At 36.4% G+C, this 22,377-nt stretch overlaps 1 protein-coding gene across 2 annotated transcripts in view; it reads right to left on the reverse strand.

The window, feature by feature from the left end:
* Positions 1-18,520, reverse strand: part of HCRTR2 (hypocretin receptor 2) — a 114,597-nt gene extending 96,077 nt beyond the window's left edge. For both annotated transcript variants that reach the window (XM_047733773.1, XM_047733772.1), the window contains exon 1: positions 18,264-18,520. In XM_047733773.1, coding sequence (XP_047589729.1) covers positions 18,264-18,486 — 223 coding nt within the window. In that variant the 5' untranslated portion in view covers positions 18,487-18,520. The remainder of the gene's footprint in view (positions 1-18,263) is intronic.
* Between the last annotated feature and the right edge of the window lie 3,857 nt (positions 18,521-22,377).

The raw sequence follows: 22,377 nt of genomic DNA on the forward strand, positions 1-22,377 counted from the left end.
ATGAAACAACTGAACTATTATATTTGATGAGAAATTTGAAGATAATAATATTTCAATCAAGTCTCACAGGGAAACAGGAAGATAGGATAGGAGCAGTGGGAATTCCTTCATAAACTGTGGTTTGCCAGAGAGGTGATTAAATCCCAACATGTACCATTTGGAGTGGAAGGGAGAAAAAAAGTTCTCAGGGACAAAGACGTTTTTGAGGAAATGAAAAGCTGGAAGTTTTTAAGGTTTACCTTGTTTGTGCTGTGTCTCTGCAGCACCTCTTGCTTCATCTTTTGTCCCTCCTGTCATTTTCTTCCTGTTGCCCCATCTTTTGTGTTTTTGTTTCCCTCCCATAGTGTTGTTGTGCAATATATTGCATTTCTGTCCTTTCCATGAGATCATTAACTCTTTGAAGAAAATAATGATATGTCTTTTATCTTATTTCATTCTAGTATCAAGGAGAATAAAATAAACGAAATAAAATAAAATAAAAACATGTTCAATAATTACTTCATGAATGAATGAATGACAGTTTTCTCATTATTCCTCTTTAATTATAACCACTTAACAGTAGCATACCACCCAGACTAGATCTTTGGAGAATATCAGTATCTAGGCTGCAGGGTACTGATGTTTTCTCTTGAGAAAATGGTATCCCATGACCGTCCAAAGGCATCAGTCCCTATGAACTTGCAATTATTATCCAGAAACTTTCAGTGAATTTTTTTCACTTCTTAAACATGATCACAGATCATGTTTTCTTATACTCACACAATGCTAAAAATAGAACTTTAATCACTTAATTATAATGTTGAATAGAAAAATGGGCACAAAAACTACAACATATATCCTATTCTTGAGTTATATTCAGGATATATAGATTAATATATAATACTTAGACATTACCTGCAAAAGAGGAAGACATCTGAATTTTATAAAGAATGAATTTAAACTGTTTTATCTATACTTATTTTATTTATCAATACTCTAAGCAAGCACAAAATGACAATTTGGAATCCAGTTGCAGGGAAGTTGAAGATAATGGCTTTATTTCCTTTTTGGTTTTTGTTGTTGTTGTTGTTGTTCTTTATTTGTTTTTAAATGCCATTCTTAATAAAGGCCAAGATAGTAAAAACAAAAACAAAAACAAAAACAACCTAAATATTTTTCTAGAAATGAAAATAGAAGTTTTACATTTGAGTTGCTTGAGCTGAATATAAAGGAAAATCAAATTATCTGTAACTAATTACTCTAATAACACCTTAAAGTACATGTTAGTATACATAAGTTCTTATGTATGTATGCAATATATATATGAAAAAATTAGATTTACATAATCCAAATATGAGTTAATGTAGTCCAAAATAAAAATGTCTCTTCCTTAACCTACTATAGCTAAATATGTCTCAAGCTTTATAAATTTTTTACAAAATTCTTGGAACACCTACTCTTTGGAGGTAGGATATTTGTAAACTTGAATATATTGAAGAAAAAGGTAGGTAATCATCTGTCTGCAGTGGATTACACAGAATTTGCTAGAGTCTTCTGTTTCCTCCTTGTCTCCATACAGAGGATTAAGGATATCTCAGTGAAAAATTATATTTCTAAAATCATAGTGTAGACAAGTCCTTGGAGGAGAGTTTTTATTCCTTGTCTTAATCCACATCTACCCAATATTTCCATATCTTCAATATTATTGCCAAAAACTTTTTGACGTTTTTAGAATTTCACATAATCCTACTATCTCTTTTGTGACCAGCAATTCCTGATATTTATTATTTAATAAATCAGCACCACTAGATCTAAATCAGAGACAGTTCTTCACATAACTTTGTGTGGTAAAACACCTTTCATTCTCATAACAACCCTCCAGTCTTTTCCATGACATAATTAACTACATTGATTATATTTAGCAATATTTGTATAGATTTGTATAGATAAAAATTGTGTACTGACTACTATAATAATAAATTGAGCCAATCTGTACATGGATATCTCTGCTTAAAATGTTACATAACTAAATACTACTTTGAGAGAGAGCAGAACATGTGACCCCAAAATATACCACTTAGCATGAGGCTTATTTTGAGCTGGAGACAATCAACATACAGAAGACTCAAGGAAAAAAAAAAACACACAACTTTTTTAAAGAAGATTTTATTTACTTATTTGATAGAGAGAGAACACAAGCAGGGGGAATAGCAGGCAGAGAGAGAGGGAGAAGCAGGCTCCCCACAGAGCAGGGAGCCTGATGCAGGTCTCAATCCTAAAGGCAGTCACTTAACCAACTGAGCTACCTATATGCACCAAGAAAAAAATTTTTATCTCTTCCTTAACTACTTAAAAGAATTTGGATTCTTTTAAGGGGCCTGGTCCAAAAAGAGATCTATCACCAGAGATGAATTTTTATTTGAAAGTCCTATCTATATGCAGCACAAGCATCAAATTACCAAACAACTGGTCTTCTTATTGTCTTGTGAGTCACCCTTTCCCCTTTGAAGCTCTGGGCCCCTATCACATTCCTTAGTTCAAGATAGCATACAAACCTCAATTGACCAACTTGGCCTTGGGTCACATATCTTTGGGGCTCTCATACCTATGAATTTTTTTTTTCCTCTTGTTAATCTGCTTTCTGTGAATTTAATTATTAGACCAGTTGAAGAACTTAGGAATAAGGGAAATTTTTTCAACCCCTACAACTTCAAAGTTATCACTGAAAGAACTGGGAGCACTGGCACATTTTAGCCCTTCCTTTTTCTCCTCTAACTCCTCCTATTGGCCATCATCCTACATTTTCTTGTTTTTCTGCCTAATCCCATTTCAAATCAGGTCTTTTAACCTTCTCTCTTCTGATATGTCTTTATTAACACAGTTTAATTTGTGTCAAATGTACAACCACCTGACTTTGAAAGTTGGCTTCCAAAAATAGGAGGTCTCGAATAATAGAAGATTTACCTTCAGTTTTTCCTATGGCAAGGATTGTCATATTCAATGTACTATAATCCTATTTATTTATTTATTTTATTTAAAAATTATTTAAATTCAATTTAGTTAACATATCATGTATTATTAGTTTCAGGGATAGAATTTAGTGATTCATCAGTTGCATATAACATCCAGGGCTCATTATATCAAGTACCCTCCTTCATGCCCTGGCTTGACTTTTTACTTAACCTCCTGACTTCACATTCAAATGCTCATTATACACTTAGCTTTACTTTCTCAAGTTTAAAAAGTATGGCACCAAATTTTTTATTCTCCCTCTCTGCTTCCAATCTGCTCCTTTCCGCAGGGTCTCATGTCTCAATAAACAGCATCACCACCAATCCTGATATGAAAATTTTGACTCCTCTCTTTCTCTCACACCCATATGCAATTTCTCAGCAATTGCATATGCTGTTGATTTTATTGTCAATATATATTTTATATATTTCTTCCAGTGATTTCAATAGGCATTGCAAAAAATGTTTTGCCACTTGATATACCCATCAAGAAATGTATATCCTGTGTATGCTTTCAATTATTCCAGAAGACACTAAGTAATTTTCACAGGAACTGTATAATTGCTTACATAGCCACAAAGAAAACATCACTCTGAGTAGCAAACTAATTATGAATGGCATATGGGGGAGCAAGTCCTCCTTCCTACTGGACAGATCTACATGTATACTCCTCTAGCAATTGAAACTTAAACCTGCCTTGGCCAAATTAATCATGACTTCTCTACTAATGACACTTGATGTTCTTTCTCTATGTTCTACATTAAGAAAAAGACAAATAAGATAATCACTGTACTTGAACAAAAAACTTCTGTTACTCAGAAGATTCTTTTCCATTCCTATCAATCCCTATATCTGATGAGTTGCTACTTTCTCCCTCCAGAATGTCTTTCATACTTCTTTCCCTTTTTTCCGTATTCTATTGCTTTGGTTTTACTCTCATAATCACTTTCTTGAAGAGTCTCAATAGACTTATAACTATCTTCCCAGTATCTGGCTTCTCATAATTTCAACCCACTCTTACCATTGCCCTAGATTAATTTTTCTTTGGGAAGCTCAGATATATTAAAACTCATTTCCAAGTAACTCCAGAGATGTCAAACTTTAAAATCCAGTCCACCATGATATAATACTACTGGTAAGACTGGAGCAGATACCCATCAAATAAAGAAGACCGTGGAAATAAAGTAAAGCCTAAATGGAGATGATTTAAAGTCCCTATTTTTTTGAAACCACCCAGAAAAGTTCATGAAACTCTGTGTTTTAATGGAATTCCTTGGATGATGTTTCAGCAAAGCTATTTATATATGTATAAGCAATCATAAATTTGCTCTTATTACTTCATCAATGTAGGTGTCATTTCTTTCCAACCTTTGGAACTTTTCAAAAGTCTCATGCTCTTATATCAAAAACACCTCAAATGGTACCTCCACAGTGAAGAAGTACCTCCTACCCCAAATCAGACCCAACTTTTATGTTTCTAACATTTAACATATGCCATTTCAGTAACCCTCATACTATAGTTTATTGTTTACATGTTAGTCTTTCTTACAAGATTAGAAATTCCTTGTAGGTAAGGACCATGCCTCATTCACTTCTCTATTTCCTCCACAGAATGTAATAGAATAGGTTACGCGTTGTGGGTGTTCAATAAATATTTGCTGAATGAAATAAGAAAAGGAAATAGCTTCAAATTAGATAAGCCCTAGAAAACCAGTGTATTGGTGCAGGCTGCTTTATTTTTTGGTGTATGTGCCTTTTGTTGCTACATTTGGACTGAGACTGCTGATTCTCTCTGTTGCTTTTACCTCCATTTAGATCATAAAGACATATTTGCAGGACCTCAAACTAACAATCTGTAGATATTGCCATTGTTGTTGATGGCGACTCAGAACTCAGAGAGGTTTAATGAACTCCTCTTTACCAGGAGAGAAAATCTATGTTAGGCTTGACTAGCTACTGCTCTTCTTCCCCTCTCATTTCTGTGGCTGGGTACTGACGATGACTTACAGATCACCAAGGCAGTGGTGATTAGACATTGGAACTTCAGTTGAATTTACAAAAAAATGTGCATGAGAATTTGTATTTTCCTTATATTATGCATATCACATTTTTCAATTTGCTATGCATACTAGCATAGCTATGCTATCCATGGAAGAATGGAAATGGAGAACAGAGATGTGTATTTACCTACTGTTCAGAAATGGGGAAGCCAAGTGATAATATGTAAAGTTATTCAAACAACTAACATGATAGCAGCTCTCTAATACTAAATTTCACTATCTGGGGAAAAGGAGCAAATAATAGCCCTATCACACAGGTTGTTGTAGGATTAACTAAGACAATGGATGGCAAACATTTCTGTAGAAGACTTAGGTAATTAGAGCAATATAACAATTCAAAAAAACCTGACATGTCTGTAATTCACATGATTCATAATATAAGAAATATTAATAAAATTGGTCAGTAGGTCAAGGATCTGCTAGAACTAGCAATACCTTCCATGCCTGTACAAGACTTCACATCAGTTTTTTCTTCCTCAAGATTTATTTATTTGAGAGAGAGGGAAAGCATGTGTATGAGTGGGGTGAGGGGCAGAGGGGATGGGAGATAGAGAATCTCAATCAGACAGCCCACTGAGCATTAAGCCCCATGTGGGGCTCCATATCATTACCCTGAGATCATGAGCTGAGCCAAAATCAAGAGTTGGATGCCTAACAGACAGAGACACCTTAGTGTCCCACAACTGTACTTCAATTTTTAAAAATTTTTAATTTGGTGGATATTTCAGGAACTAGAAGACTGAAGTTAGTCAAAAGGGTTTATTGTCCCCTTACCCCTCATTAAGTGAAATGTCTACAAGTATCCAGTTATTACCAATATTGCTCTTGCCCTCTACCTGAAAGCAGATTTTTTTCCAATTGTCTGAATAGTGTAGTGTATCAAAACTGACATAAGTCATGGGATGAGGAAGAATGACAAAGAATTCCTAAACCTGAGACTTTGTGGGCATTTCTGAAATATCCTGGGCTCGGGGGGTAGGGGGATACTTTTGGTCCTTTAAATTGCAGGGAGTGCCGAATCACCATAACATTCAGTCTCATCTCTTTTATTTCATTGGAGATACCAATGGTTGAATGTTTCCTTAGACTTTTATAAAACATAAAAGACTACTGAAAGTTGCTTTGAAACAAACACAGCTTAAGTAAGGATTTTGTATATTACATGTTCTTCTCAGTTATTGAAGAAATATGTCATGCTATTTGGAAGGATTATCGTTCAACTTCCATGAGAAAAGATGAAGAAACCTGTCATAGCTTATAAATCCCATTCCTTTTCACGGGAAGAACAGAATAGTTTCATGGTAATATCAAGGGCATCTCAGTACTGGGAGAAATTTTACAATTGGTCTCTCATAATCATTACTCTCATAATTATATATTTATTTTAATGTGCATATTCCTTAAGATGTTTGAAAACTCAAATTACTGAGGTTTTATTTTTAATTTTTATGTAAAAGGAATTTAAAGCCTGCAATGTTTAATAAATAAATATTATTCCTAAGGAATTCCTCCTGGTAGAAGTCTAGTTTTTCGTTTGGTAGATAAAAATTGTTTTACGCCCAACACTGTCCTAGACATTGAGGATATACCTGAAAAAAAAGAAAAAAAAGAAACCACTCTCATAGAACTTACACGTGACTTGAGGGAGACAACAGAAAAACTGACAAACCAATAATATAATTTCATGTAGTAATAAATTCTATGACAAAAATAAAAAAGGATGGCATCCTCATACATGAAAAGGGATTCAGAGGGATCCAGCGTAGGCTTTCTTAGAGGCCTTTTCTTAAAAAAGTGTGACAGGTGAGCTGAGCAGAAGCCAGCTGTGAGAGGGTCAGAGGGGGTTATACATTGTGAAAACTCTAAAGCAAGAATACATGGAGTCAGTTCAAGAAAAAGAAATGATGCTGCAAGGATGGGTCACCCAGAGGATACTCCCTCTTACAATGTGGATTTTTATTCAGGGACTTACTCATCTCTAGTGTATATATTCCTTTGGTATCCTTCAAGTCTAGTTCATTTACTCAGGGGATAGTTGAAAATATCTCTTGAGTTTGTCAAAGTCAAGGAATTATATAGAGTTTTTAGAATTTTTCAAGTGTGGAAGGTAGATTCTTAATCCTGGATGGAAAAACAAAAACAACAACAACAAAAAAACCCAAAACAAAACAAAAAAAATGAGGGTGCATTAAAATCATATTAGTCATATAATGCAAATACCTGTGTGTATACAGGTGTTTTTATTGTATGTGTTTTTAAGTTCTTAAATTTTTATTTTCCCCTTTTCGACACTGAGACAGTGTCTGTTTCCCATCTGACCAGTTGCAAAATTCACCATGCCTGGGGGAAAAACACATAGATTTATAAACTAGGTAATCTTATTGACTTTCAGGAATCTATGAGTCACCATCACCATCTCTGATGACTTCAAAGAACAAGGTCTTTCTAGGCTTTCCTGTGTCTAAAATATAAATCAAATCCGAGAACATAAATGTCCCAATAATTATGAATTTTTTTTTCCTGCACCAGCTGGTGAAATTTGTTAATGTATTTCTTTTTGAGCTTTCTAAGATGGGGGAAATTTTATAGTAAGTATTTTCATTGGAGAGATTAAGTTTTTAGCCATTCTTTTATAACCAAAAATTGACTCAGTTTTACCCAATGACAAAACTGTTTGATAAGCACTTAACCATACCTCTCTACTTCTGTCTCTGAAAGACCACCACGACCTGCATATTTTAAGAAAGACAAATTGGCTTCAAAATGATATTTATAAGGCATATGGTTCTCTACCAAAGTGGATGACTCATCAAATTCATTCTAAATTGATAAAATAAATTATTATAGACAATGGCTTTCTGACCCCATTTCTAGCAATGTAGTGATAAAATCAAAGTCCTACATGGTTGTAAACCACGTGTTTTATATATTCATTTTATAGTCACTGAGTAGGAATAAAAACTCTCTGAAAATTTATACTTGATCTTAGCCAAAAGGCAGAGAAGCAATAAAACTCGTTGAAAATCTAGAAAAGAATGTTGTTACAATTTTTAATCACCTCTGTATTCTCATTGTGAGGAAAAAATAGCAAAAAAAGCATTTTAAACTAACCACAGTTTTAGAAATTCTGTAGTGTTACCATGTCAACTTGTGGGGAAATGTTCCCTATAATTCCCTAAGGGCCAACCTGGGGTCAATATAGTATCATTTTAATTATTTGAATGATGAAATTCCCATTTAAGATAAAATTTCAAATGAACATATTTAGAAAGTTACTAATAATTTGGAGTAAAAATTTGGGGATTTAGTTGGAAATATGAAAAATTTTCATCAGGTCTCAAATTTTTATGTTTTGAATTTCAGTATAACGTAAAAAATGACTTAAAAGCCAAAAAAATGGGTAACTAGGAGCATAGTGACCCATCAAAACCTTAAAAATAAGTCATTACAAAAATCGTTTTAGTGAAAAATTTTACAGAATACTAGAAAATGTTAATAGAGCCATGGCAGGTAATAGTCTTAAATACCTCTTTCAGGATTCTTAATCCTGCATGTATACACATGTATACACACACAGACATGTGAAAAATTACTTTAAGGAGAAATTACTTCTTGGGGTACCTGGGTGGTACAGCTGGTTGAGTGTTCAACGCTTGGTTTTTGTTCAGGTCATGATCTCAGTGTTGTGAGATCAAGGCCCACATTGGGCTCCACTCTCAGTGTGGAGTCTGCTTGAGATCCTCCTTCTCCCTCTGTCCCTTCCCCTCATAAAATAAATAAATCTTTTTTTTTAAAGCTTTAAAAATGAGAAATTACTTCTCACATTGAAATAGTCTACAAAGCAGACATAGCAACAGTTTTTCTATATTTTAGTCATTTTCCTCTTCCCTCCTTTCACTTGTTTCCTCTCCATTTCTCACTTTCTGCTTTTTTCTTTTCTTCCTAATGCAACATAATAGCAAGTAGTCCAAGAGTAAGAGGGAGAGTGGGCACTCAAGGCGGAAGCTGTAATGTTTTATAATGGATCTCAAAAGTGATATTTCTAGCCTTCTAGAGTTAATTATCTAGAAAATATTGATTATATCTTTTATTATCAAATTTTGTTTTCATTTAAGCAGGCTTGATTAAATGAGACCCAAACAGTACACAAATCCTGGTGTGAAAACCTTCACAGACATTTATCCCTTTAGATTTATTCTTTACATTATCCCTACAATGCTCTCATGAGAAATGCAAACTAATGATGGCACTCTCCTTTAATCTTCAAAGGCCCCCTCTAAACTGCAGTGTCAAAGCTAGCCAAGATCTCTGGTATGGTACACAAGGCCTTTCAGAACCCAATCCTCATCTACTACTCCAGCTTCTTCCCTGGACTCTCCTCATCTGCACTTACTTACACTGGAATTACCCAATTGCTTAGCATTCTCTTCATAGCCCATGCTATTTCACGCCTCTTTGATTTTGCTCATGTTGTTTCCTCTGCTTAGAACATCCTTACCCAATTTTTTTCACCTGTGTAACTTGAATCCGTGCATAATACTCAGCATGGGTGTCATCTCCTCCTGAATCTTTCTCTAATCCCCAAAATGGAACTAAGTATCCTTCTTATATGCTTCCACTGCATCCTGTAACCCATCTATCAATAGCACTTGTCACATTATACTGAGATTATCTCTTAATATGTCTGCCTCTTCAACCAAAGTGTAGGCTCCTTGGTTTCTATGATCTTTGTATCCTAGATTTTTAGCACAGTAACTGGCACAAAGTCTCCCAATATTTATGTTATTTACATTGGCAAAGATCTAAAATGTGAAGCTGATGTATCTTATCAGCTTCTCTTAGGCTTATGCCATTAGGTACTTAATTCCACTAACTCCCCTTGTTCTGAATCCATGCATGTTACAAAATACTTTTACCCATTGCATAAACAAAGACAGTGTTCTCTTACACTTTCTGTAACAAAGAGAGTGTTCCCTTATACTTTCCAGTCCTGTTTGCAGTTAGGTTGATAAAATATGACTGGCTTTGGCCAAATGATTATGGGCATGACTGACATGTGTTGACATTTGGCAAAGGTAGTTTAGAGGCAGTATTTTTTCCCAGTTTACGCTTCTACCCTGAGGCTGCTTGATTCTTTATAGGCTGCCTAACAACTTATCCCTGAACTTAAAAATTTTAAACAAGATACATTTATTATCTCACAACTTCTAAAGTATCTATGAGAAATTTGGTAAGAGTTCTGTCTCAGAGTGTGTCATTAAGTTTTAGTCAAGCTAGGGGCTGAGGGGAAGATGATGCTGTTATCTCAGAATGGATGAAGGATTTGTTTCCATGATCATACATGCGGTTGTTAGCAGGCCACATTTCCTATATGGTGGTTGCCTGGATATTTCAAGTCTTTACCATGTGGGTTGCTCACAAAGAACCTTACATTCACCATAGCAAGATGTCCAAGAGCAAGAGAGAGAGGGTGGGAACTCAAGGCAGAAGCTGTAACCTTGGGGTGCCTGGGTGGCTTAGTGGGTTAGGCCTCTGCCTTCAACTCAAGTCATAATTTCAGGGTCCTGGGATTGAGCCCCGCATGGGGCTCCCTGCTTCCCCCCTCTCTCTATCTGCTTGCCTCTGCCTACTTGTGATCCCTCTCTCTCTGTCAAATAAATAAAATCTTTAAAAAAAGAAAAACAAAATAGTATTTTTTAAAAAAGCTGTAACCTTTTATAATGTTATCTTAAAGTGACATACTGTCACTTCTGCTGTACGTTATTGGTCATCCAAGCCGATTCTGGCACAGTGTGAAAAGAGCTACACAGGGTGTGACTATCATTTGATGCAGGAACATTGAGAACTAGTTTGGTTATAACGGAGGCCACATGTTAAGGTGGTACATAAAACATGAGGGACTCCTCACCTTGTGTCATTGTATGAAACAGACTCTCCAAACTACATTAAATGTTAAACGGATAAGAAATAAACTTCTGTGACATAAAACCAATGAAAATTTAGGGTTTACTTGCTACTATGGCATAACCTAGCTATTTAAACCAGTGAAGTTCTTCATGTAGATATGACTATCAGAAGAGACTATGATGATTGGATGGACTTCAAGTATTCTAAGATTCATAAAAGTGAATCATTTTAAATCATTAATTTAATTAATTTTAAATAATAAAATCATTATTTTAAATCAAAACAGTAGAATTCTTTCCTTCTTTTCTTTTTTGCCAGGTTCGTGAATTTGGTTAATGTGTGTCTGTACTCAGAACATTGACAAAATCATGTATCAAAGACATCATAGCTAAAGGCCAAAGGTGGTTAGCATCCCTTAACCTGGTCTCTTGGAATACAAGAAACTGGCAAGCTTTCCCCAAGCTGACATATAACCCTTTGATATCTCCAGTTACTTAAACTTTTTAAGTAATTTTAAATCACTTCAAGCCCTTGATTCATTAAATAAGACCTATCTCAAAATATTGTGAAGAATAAGTGAGACAATATATATGTAACAATGTTTTCTGAAGAGTAAAATACTACATAATGATTAAACATTCTTCATATCTATTTAATATTGAAACAAAATTACTGGAAAAGACTCAATAATGACAACCCCAAAATATTTTTAAAAATAAAGTATATACTTACTCTGAAAATTTGTTTTTTGTTTATAAGAAAATTATTCTGTTGGGAACAGAATATATATATTTAAAATATATCCTATATCTATTTGCTTGGTTAAAAGATAATCTCTCATTGGGAACAAAAGTAAAATGAATAAATTCAGCCCAAAGAGTCAGAAATTCAAAAGACTCATTATATATGTTATGTATTTCATCCATTAGTGTCGCAAAGTGTTCCAATGTCTGCATTTAAAGGTCATTTCATGTCCGGTGTGATGGGCAATGCTTTTTGGACATACATAACACCATTATGCTCCAGGAACATATCATTATGTGATATAAAGATTGACTTATTCAATCAAATCAATAGAAACTTGTTATTTTTTTTATTATTTTTTTTAAAAAGTACATGAATAGGTTTGAAAACCAATAAAGAAAAGAAATATCTTTGGATTATTTGATGTACTAAATGTTTAGGTTCTCAGTCTTAAGTTGTGTCTAAAGACAGCACATTCAATAGCAAAATAATCCTTGGCCACAATTATCTAACATTTACCCAATGAGTCACCCCACCCCCGTCCCAAACAGGCAAAAGCATTTTTGGCAGCAACTATTTTACCTTGAAATTTTCTCTTGTAAAGTAACCCTAGCCTGACCTTGATTAGCTTATCAAATGAGCTCATCCTCATAGCTGAAGAACTGTAGTCTATCAGAGATAGAGCATGGCAACATGCCAGAACAACTCTGTAAAGAGTCTAGAGGGCACATCTAAGCATCATTTCCACTCTTTTTTTCTTCTGTGTTTCTGTCTGAGTCAAGATGAGAAATAAGGGAGACAGGATGAAGTAATGGAACACAGCTGGGCCATGGGACCTGATCAATCCATATTTGAAACTTAGTTCTGCTTCTGAATGTCTGACTAAACTTTGGAACAGGTTAAAATAGCTTTTGAACATCATTTTCCTCATTTATAAAACAAAGCTATTAATCTCCTTTTAGTTTGCTATGAGGCATCAATGAAATACATATATGCATTGTGGAGCTTAGCATTCGGGACTTAGCATTTGGTGCTCAATAAATATTCTTCATTTTCCTTTGCAGTGAGAAGGGGAACTAGAGATGAATCCTCAGGTTCCCCTATCAAAGGTCACTGACTGACTCCTATTAGTGAGCCAGTACTTAATAGAATATGCATCCCTATAATTTTGGGTTACGTCATAATCCTGTAAGAAGAAAGACAGAAAATTATTTTTTCTGTCTTTTTCAGCAGTGGATATTCCTGAATATGGGGAGCTGAGTGAGAATGCAGCTGACATAGCTGCAGTACATAAGGATTTGCAAATATATTCTAGAATATAAAATGATGAAAATTAATGTATGTATATATATGATATATATGTACGTAATATAAAACATATATGTATGTCTTAATGAAAACAATAAGAAATTTTAAACATTGGAATACTGTATTCGCATTTGAGTGTTGGATTTGGCCTTTTTGGAAAATTGTTATTATTTTCATTATTTTGTTTTCCTCATTTTTTCCAAATATAGGAAGAATCCATTACATTTACCTAATCAGTAGCATATATTATGTCATTATTGTCTGTAAATGACACATGCTGCTGTTATCTATGAGGTAACCATTTAAAAAGTTATCACTGAGATTCTGTTATAAAATAATACTCTGTTATAAAATAAATCAAAAACATGATTTATTTTACCCAGTAAAACTAGGTGGTTATGCTTTTAGTCAAAGTGTGGTAGCATCAGTTTAATTCTCATTCAGATAAGCATATTTTACTTTATGTAACTAAAAATACAAAAGTTTAAAGCTCCATGGCTACTACTACATTTTACCCCCATCGTTCATGACTTCTATCAGGTCTTGGCAGAAATGAGTAATGTATTATCTCTAACCTCCTTCTGTCTCCTGTGTAGGAAAGGGTGGGTTTAGAAACACCCACAGATGTGAACTGGTCATTAGAAGAAGTAGGAAATAAATGTTTCTTAGGCTTAGAAGTAGTACAAACTTGTAACTCTTGTCAGTTGCATATCTGGGGCATATGATTAACTCTGTAATAGGCAGCCCATTACAGATATTCCTCCCATCTCATCCTCCCAATTTAGCTTAAATGTTATCTGGTAAATTCCTTAATAGACAGTGCACTTCAACTGAGTTAAATCAACATATTACCTGTGTATGTGTGTGTGCACACATGCTATTTAAAACATTAATAGTGACAGACCAAACAACAGCCCAACAGCGACCCATAACTCTGAGTAGATAGGACCCAGTGCAAGCAAATTTAAGCTGAAAGAGAATATTATCCTGATACTTAGCAATGACTTTCACTGAGAGCTGAGAAGGCAATGTTAAGTAGTTAGTATGAAGGCACTAAACACATATTAGGTGATGAGTGGGTGGAGCTGGTATGGAAAAGGAGAGCAACATGTGCCAACTCCACTTTACTAATAGCTTTTAGGAAACATCTCAATTAAGAAAAAAGCAGAACAGAGGTTGTAAAGAGCTACAGAGCTGCAGAGTGATCGTAGAGGCAGAAGATGGCTACAAACTACATCAGGGAGAGATTTCAATAGTGGGAATGAAGCGATAGAAATTAGCATTCAGTGCCTACTATGTGTAAGAAAAATACAGACACACACATCTGTGTACTTCTGTATATGTAATATTACACATAAGATTTCTATAAGGCCCATATTATCAACCTGAATTTTCAAATAGAAAAAAACAGACTTAGAGAGTTCAATAACATGCAAATGGTCATACAAGAAGCAAGAAGCACAGCTGGACTGTTGAATGTTCTCCTCATTTTTCATATGGAGACAACAACAAAAAAGATAGAAGCATTCCAGGTTAAAAAGAAAGCATGATATCTTTGAATGCAGAAGTAAGATAGGTAGAGACTTGCTCATTTCCTCCAGCTGTTTAATGCTTGAATTGACTAGAACCCACCACTCCGTCCAGTTTCAACTCAAGGAAAAATAAGTAGGAACAACATCAAATACATTCCTCTGAGTGTCCCCAAGAGCCCTCCCCCCAACACATATTAATTTTAAAAACATAATATTGTTCAAAATGTACTGGTCAAATAATCAAATGCATCTATTTGGCTATAGTACAAGACATACTTAGGAACAGGTTATATGTGGCATAATTTTGAAGATACTGAAAAACACTGTGTCCAAAAAGAACTCTGTCCTATCTTCTTTCCTGTGACCTAAAATTCTATAAGTAGACATGCATTTGTCTTTTATTAGAATGCATATACTCATGAAATTTAATGTAGTGTAACTTTTGTCTAATTTTTTTTTACTTAAAGATTTTATTTATTTATTTGACAGAGAGATCACAAGCAGGCAGAGAGGTAGGCAGAGAGAGAGGAGGAAGCAGGCTCCCTGCTGAGCAGAGAGCCGGATGCGGAGCTTGATCCCATGACTCTGAGATCATGACCTGAGCCAAAGGCAGCGGCTTAACCCACTGAGCCACCCAGGCGCCCCACTTTTGTCTAATTTTGAATGACTTGTGTTGAATTTTTTTTTTTCAGAAAAATGCTTTTCATCACTGGGAAGAAACACATGATACAGATGGGAGAAGGGACATGAGAGAAAAGAACTGTGGAAAGAAGAAAAAGAGGTGGAGATGATCAAGGCTTTGTCATTCTGCTCAGGGCATATCCTGTTACATCATTTTACAAAAGGACATTGTAGGGGAAATGACTTCTAACTGATCACATTATATCTGAAAGTTCAACAAGGTTGAAATTTTCCAAGTAGTCAGTTACATGAAAGTGCAAATGGTGAGTAGATCTGAAGGGTCAGGGATTATATCTGCTGCCTACACTGTGGTCTTTCACCTTCATACCTAATAGTTGCATCTTTATCTTGCATGAATAATGTGATTCCTCGTCCTATCACTCTATGTATAAAATTACTTTTACCAAAGGGGCAAAAAAGCAATTCTCAATCTAATCCGTTTTGCAAATTTGACAGTGATATCAAAGAGCAGGAAGTTGTCTATGAGTAATGAGACACTGATCATTTGTTTAAATGTCAAACTTAAACTTCATCAACTTTCAGGGAATATGTCAGTAAAGAATGGGTTTCGGTTCAACCAGAGAGGATTTCTGTGTCATTTAGTCCTTAAGAAAATAGCTGTCAGTATCTGGAGAGCCCAGTGCTTTGAGTAAATTTTTCTTTTTAAGCTGAATTGAACTGGCCATTTCAGCACTTGGGGCTGTGGACAGTGCTCTTTTCCTTGACATTATGAAATACATAGAGGTGTTCCCTTCTTGAGACTAAAACACTCCTCAGGCTTGCAAACACGTACCCCTAAACTATGCAGTTGGAATATAAAGACTAGGCATCAATATTCTGTGTAAGGCCAGAATAAAGTAACAGCAAAGGGAAACAAATTTCACCACAGAGATTAAGCCTGTAATAAAAATTAGGGAAGGGGAATAGTTGTGATTTGCAGCTATTCCTGCAAAACAGGTCAAATTTTTACCGCAATGCAATAACATTCCTCTCTGGATAGAATTTTGTTGGAGACAATGACAGAGCCATTAACCCTTCATGGTAATTTATTAATAGTGGACATAGATGCAAGAGAGAACAGGAAGTACATTTAATAGGCTTGCAGAAAACAAGGAGCAAAGAATTCATTCTCTCTATGCTTTCTAGCTCTAGAGTGGAATACCAATGGAGAATTCTGGATCTGAGCTCAGAAGAAATGCAGTTGAAATGAATTATGTTCTTTAATAAGCCATTTCATTTCTCTAAGTCTTGTTTCTTCTTCTGTCAAATGTGGGTTATTTTGAGGTTTAAATGAAGGTATATGTGAAGGAGTCTGGCACATGGTAGGTACTCAATGAATGTTCAATTTAGATTACTTACTTATCATTAAGTGTTGACATAACAGAGTGATATGTTTCTATGCTGGCGGCTATGTGTTTTAATAGTTGTAACTCTAAGAATGGATTCCAGGAAGGGAAATAAGAAAACCATTATTATTAACAGAATTATCCTTATAACAAAACACCCTAAGTGTGTGTATTTTCACCTTCTTCCACCTTGTTTGCATCACCCAAAGATTCCCTTTATGTTTATCTTTAAAACATCAACAAAATAAAAGTAGCCTGAAAATAATACAGTATTATTTAAAGGAAAAAAAAAAAGTTTTCAGAGGATTTGTATCTCTCTTAAAAAAGATAATATTATACCAACTCTCCAGAATGCTTCTCAGTCACATACTACCAACTACTCTGTCTGCTGAATTGGTGAGAGAGTACTTTGAATGCTTCCTACCAGACTGACACATTTGGGGAGAGAAGGTAAAAATCAGATTAGTGCTGAAAACCGGTAAGTTCCTTATCATCCACCATTGCAACTACAGATTCTTTGCTTTGGACTTCAAAGCCACTCAGCCTCTCTCACCTCACTCATCTTCCCTTTTTGTAACTGAAAATCAAGAGCATCTTATCCTAGACCCCCCCACACACAACCCTGTCTCCTCCTGTCATTTTTAACAGATTGCCTCCACACTGCCCTCTGCATTTGAAACGCCTCCCACTCTCCATTCATCAAGGTACACTCTCCTTCCATTCACAATTCATGTTAACTAGTCCCTCCCTTCCAAAGCTCCTTTTAAGTGGATTCCCCAGCTGCCCTAATAAAACTACATCATCACAGCCCCAATCAGCACTGTACCCCCTCCCCAACACTCAAATTATGCCAAGCTGGGAAGCCCATGGGGAAATCTATGTTTGCATACGAACTCAGAGACAGGGAGTCTAGCGTTTAGCTTGGTCTTGTCTTTGGACCAAATAAATAAATAAATAAATTACGAAATTTCCCCAAGCCTGGCAACAAGCATGCGGGGGAGGGGGGGGGGAGTGGTTGAGTGGATGAATGATGAATGGATGGATAGGCGGATGAATGATTGAGATCTCTTTGGTACTTTTCTCAGATGCCCCTCCTTCTTGCCGGCTCCTGGCATGGTTCCTGTTTAATTTAGCTTCAGTGCGTGAGTGCACCTCGGTGCTTCGCCTCTGTCTCCGCTCCCTGCCTTTTCATTACCACCTCCAGACAGAGCCTAACCTCCTCGCCAAAGGGCACTCTACCTAGCTCACAAATCCTTTGTGACTTCAATGGCCACTGAGAGCCCGCTCCTTAGGAGCACGGCTTTGCCCTCTGCCAGCTTTACCTCTCCAGAAAGCCCCCGAAATCCCCTACTACGTACGTTACACAAAAGGATGACGAATTTCCCTATACTCAACAAAATCCACCTGGAGACCCTGTCCTTACCCCGCTCTCGCCACCTATAACCTAGATGATCGCAAAAGAAACGCGCTTCCCCTCTTCTCCCTGAAGAAAAAGAAATTACCATTCCAGGGCTTGGTCCTGGTTCCGAAAATCAGAAAACTTTTTTTTTTTTTTTTTAAATAGAAAACCCCACCCGGAGAGCAGCGACCGCTTTGTTTGCATCCCAGAGGGAGGGAGGGGTCTTCAGAGCCTTTGCAGCCTGGGGCGGAGGGGACGTGACAGCCCTCTGGAGGGCTGCCCGGGACCAGACTCACCCAGGACGTTCCCAATAAGAGCCACCACGAACACGATGATGTACCCAGCAATCAGGACCCACTCATATTCTTTCGGGTGTAGGTATTCCCTCCACAGGTACCGCAGGAATTCCTCGTCGTCATAGTCGGTGGGGTTCAAAAAGGGCTCTTGAGTTTCATTCAGCTCCGAAGCAGATGACCAGTTGCGACAAGGGGGGGAGTCCTCCAATTTGGTACCGGACATCACGGGCTCGAGTCCGGTTCCGCTCAGTGCCGCAAGCCGCTCTTCGCCTGCCCCATGAGCACTGTGATTTGCGGTGCGAAAGGCGGCGCGGAGACGCGAGAAGGGGCTCCAGAGCAGAAAATGACGTGAAAAGTTACTGAGCCAATGCCTCCGGAGTCTTGTGCCGGGCAACTTCTGCGGCGGCTTCTCTGTCTTTCAGACGATTTTGCACCGCGAAGAGAGGTGGCCGAGGAACTAGGGACCAGGCACTGGAGGCTGCAGCAATGACACCGGGAGGAGAAAGCTACCTCGGGCTCGGCTCAGGCTCAATTACTGCTCATTCCAGCACCGAGTCCGCAGCTCACAGCCTCCACCCGCGCTGAGGGAGAGCTGAATCCGAAGGGGGTTGGGGGGGCGGTGCGAGAGTCATAAAAATTGTTTTAACCTATTTCTCCGTGGGTTAAATCTCCCGCTTTTCTACTTCTCTCTTCCATTTCTCACGTGCAATTTCCATAACCCATACACAGACATGTATAGGTCTATGGACATAACAAGCATGTTCACTTATAGTTAATATAGGATTTGTTGATGCATTTGCCTTTTTAATGTCAACATAAAAGTAATGAAGAGCAGCCACTGTGTCTCTCAAGCAGGACTATGCAAAAGTCTTTTCAGGCAAACATTTTCACATTTGTTTGGCTTTGCCAACTTAGCACTTGCTGAATCTTAAAGATATCACCTCCACTCTCCCTTCTCCAAACTGGGGAATGAGACCATTTTTTGAATTGAAGGATATATTTAGCTGGAATTTGTACTTGCAACAGCAAGTGTCGTAAGAAACACGGCAGCAAAACTTGAAGGACGCAAGGGTCATAAATGTGCTAATGGTTAATGTTGTCAAGCAAAGGAGACATCCACATGTTTAACAGATTCTTAGGGTGCTGTCTGTAGTAGTGTAAGCAAAAATGCTCTCTGGTGAATAGCACACCCCACTGGTCTTTCTTCTTACTGACTCAGGGCTGATGTCACCTGCCACTCTCTAATGTAATTGATTTAGTTTCTAAGAAGAATATTTTGGGATTCATCACAGTGTGAGTCCAGGATCCTTTCATTCTCAATATCCACAATAGGAATATAGCATTTGATTATATTCTAGACATGGGGAGGGCCTCTAACATCACCAAGCCTGAACTCTGGCTAATATTAGAAGCCTTCTAATACATTGCTGATATTTTCCCAACTAGTTTGGATGGACCACCTCAATTTATATGACTTCCACCATTATGCGACTGCTCTGAAGGTGAGAAAACTTCTCCTTCCATTAAAATAATGTCTTAAACCAACATCTAATTTTCTTAGTCTTCTACCCTCAATACCTAGTTTGCTTCTTGGTGCTACGCGGAATAAGTCTTCCACGTGACAATCCTTCACATATTTAAAATAAGTATCACAGTCCCCTTCCCTTTCCTCCACTTTTTCCCTGATGCCACAAATATCTGTATCTAATTATCTTTTCAAATGTCACAAGACACTGCTGGTTTATATTGAATGTTAAGTCAATCCTCCTAGCCCTACGCTAATCATAATTCTTCACAGTTATTTTGTACTTTATTGTTGAAAAATTTTTTCATACACATTATTTTAAAGCCGCTGAGGAGCTGACCTGACTAGCCTGTTTTACAGATGAGGAAACTGTTCTGGAGAAATTAAATGATTTACCAAAGGTCAAGTGACTAATCTGTGGCAAGACCATCCATTCGGTTCTTCTGATCCTAGCTTGGGGTTTCTTATTCTACAGATGTCATATTTCACAAGAAATACTATTGTTATATTTTTCCCATCTGCACTAGTCATTTTTGTTAAAGATTTGTTTGAGAGAAAAAAAAAAACAGAACATGAATGGGGGGAGGGGCAGAGGAAAGGGGAGAGGCAGGCTCCCCACTGAGCAGGGGCTCCATCCCAGGACCCTGATCTCATGACCGGAGCCAAAGGCAGACACTTAACCAACTGAGCCACCCAGGTACCCCAAGCATTAGTTATTTTTTAAGAGAGGAAAATAAATAGGCATTTGATTTCTTTGACAAATATTTACATAGTGTTTCTATTCTACTCTCAGTGAAACAAGTTAAACAAGGTTACCACTTTCATGTACTTTACTTTCTAGGGAAGTTAGAAAGGGAACAAATCAACTAATGAATGCATAAGAAAATAATAGAAAGGGATAAACGTTATGATGAAAACAAAATAGGGTGAAGTGATGGTGAGTGGAGCATCCCAAAGGCCATGTTAGAAACAGATGGTCAAAAAGGCCTGTGTGAAGAGGTGACAGCTAAGTTGGATACCCAAATGATGTATGCATATGTTAATTTTGTTAATTTGGGGTTTAACGAGGTCTTAAATACTGCTGCTATTATCCAAAGCATTAGCCATTTCACCAGACCTCCTGTCATCAGTAAATTTAACAAGCAGGCCTTCTGTGGCTTCATTCAGGTTCACTGATACAAATCTGCTAACTTTATCCTGTGGTATAATGTATCCCTCTGATTTATTAATGTCTTTTTTTCCTCTTCCATGTACAATTCTTTTAAAAATGGGAAAGGTTGTGGCTACTCTAGTTGCAATCTATATTCATTAACATCTTCAAATTACTTATCATAGATAATCCACAAATGTGGACCCAATATGCTGTTTTCTGTACTCAGTGCATTTAGGGTTATCGTGTGTGTGGCCCTTCAACTTGTTTATAATTAAGTCTGTTCTTTTTAAGTCCTCTACCTGCAATTAATCATCACTCTTTACTAAAAGTATAAATAAGGAGAAAGGAGAATAGTTTCAAGATTTTGTTCTGATATCTGCTTTTTGTTGTGACAAGCCTGGGTTGATCTTGAGAAGTATTCCATTTCTTTCTGTCCATAACTCATTGGGCATTTTATTTTAAATACATGGTACTCTATTACCATACAAAAATTCACCCAAATCTTCAAATTATTATTTTATGTTTTGTAAACATGTTAGAGATGATAAATATTATAGTACTCATTTTGATGTGAATGTCCTTCTTTAGATCTCTTGGTATCTTTTAGGGCATTTGAAAATAATTATTAGTTCTATAGGTATTGTTTTCTTCACTTCAAAATCTTTCTGTTGGTTGTATGGAAAAGTAGTCAGCGTGATATGGCATGACAATTAAGAAAAAAAAATTCCAAATTTGTCTAATGATGACTTCTTAAGGTTGTTATCAGAATTTAATGAATTGATTATTTTTAGAACAGTGTCTGGTATATAGAAGGAATCTGAAAATGTTTGTTGGATAAAATTTAAAACTATGTGATTGAAAGGTGTGAATATTATTTGTTTTACATATCAATTTCTCTAAGTGTTTGTATTTAAAAAAAAAGAGAAATGTAGCTCACAATAGCCTGAGTTTAACTACCCATCTTATATCTTTTTCTGTTGCTTTTAGCTCTTTGACTAAATATATTATATATTAAAATATATATATTAAATATTAAAAGTGAGAAAGAAAAAGAAAATAAAACTCAAAGCCAGATTTTTTCCCCTCAGTGGTAGTGGTTAGGTTATTCAGAGATCTCAGATTACTAGGGTTGTCCCAGATTTTATATTCTTACTCCTGATGCCAGACTATACTTTTCATAGCCTATAACTTTATAAACCCATTTCATGAAATATTTCTGAGTATTCCCTATGTGCCCAGGAGTTTAGTTAAGAGCTGGAGGCATAAAGATCAGTAAGACATAGTGTGGCCTCAATGATCTTATAGTGCACCAGAGAATTAGAAATGTTATGATTATAGAATCACTCTGGGAGTTTCTAGGGTAGAAGGATGCAGAGAGTGTCATGAGAACAATAAAGAACACCTAATTCAGCCTGGAGAAAACCAAAATGGATGGC

The sequence above is a fragment of the Lutra lutra genome, chromosome 6 (assembly GCF_902655055.1).
Source record: "Lutra lutra chromosome 6, mLutLut1.2, whole genome shotgun sequence".
Taxonomy (NCBI): domain Eukaryota; kingdom Metazoa; phylum Chordata; class Mammalia; order Carnivora; family Mustelidae; genus Lutra; species Lutra lutra.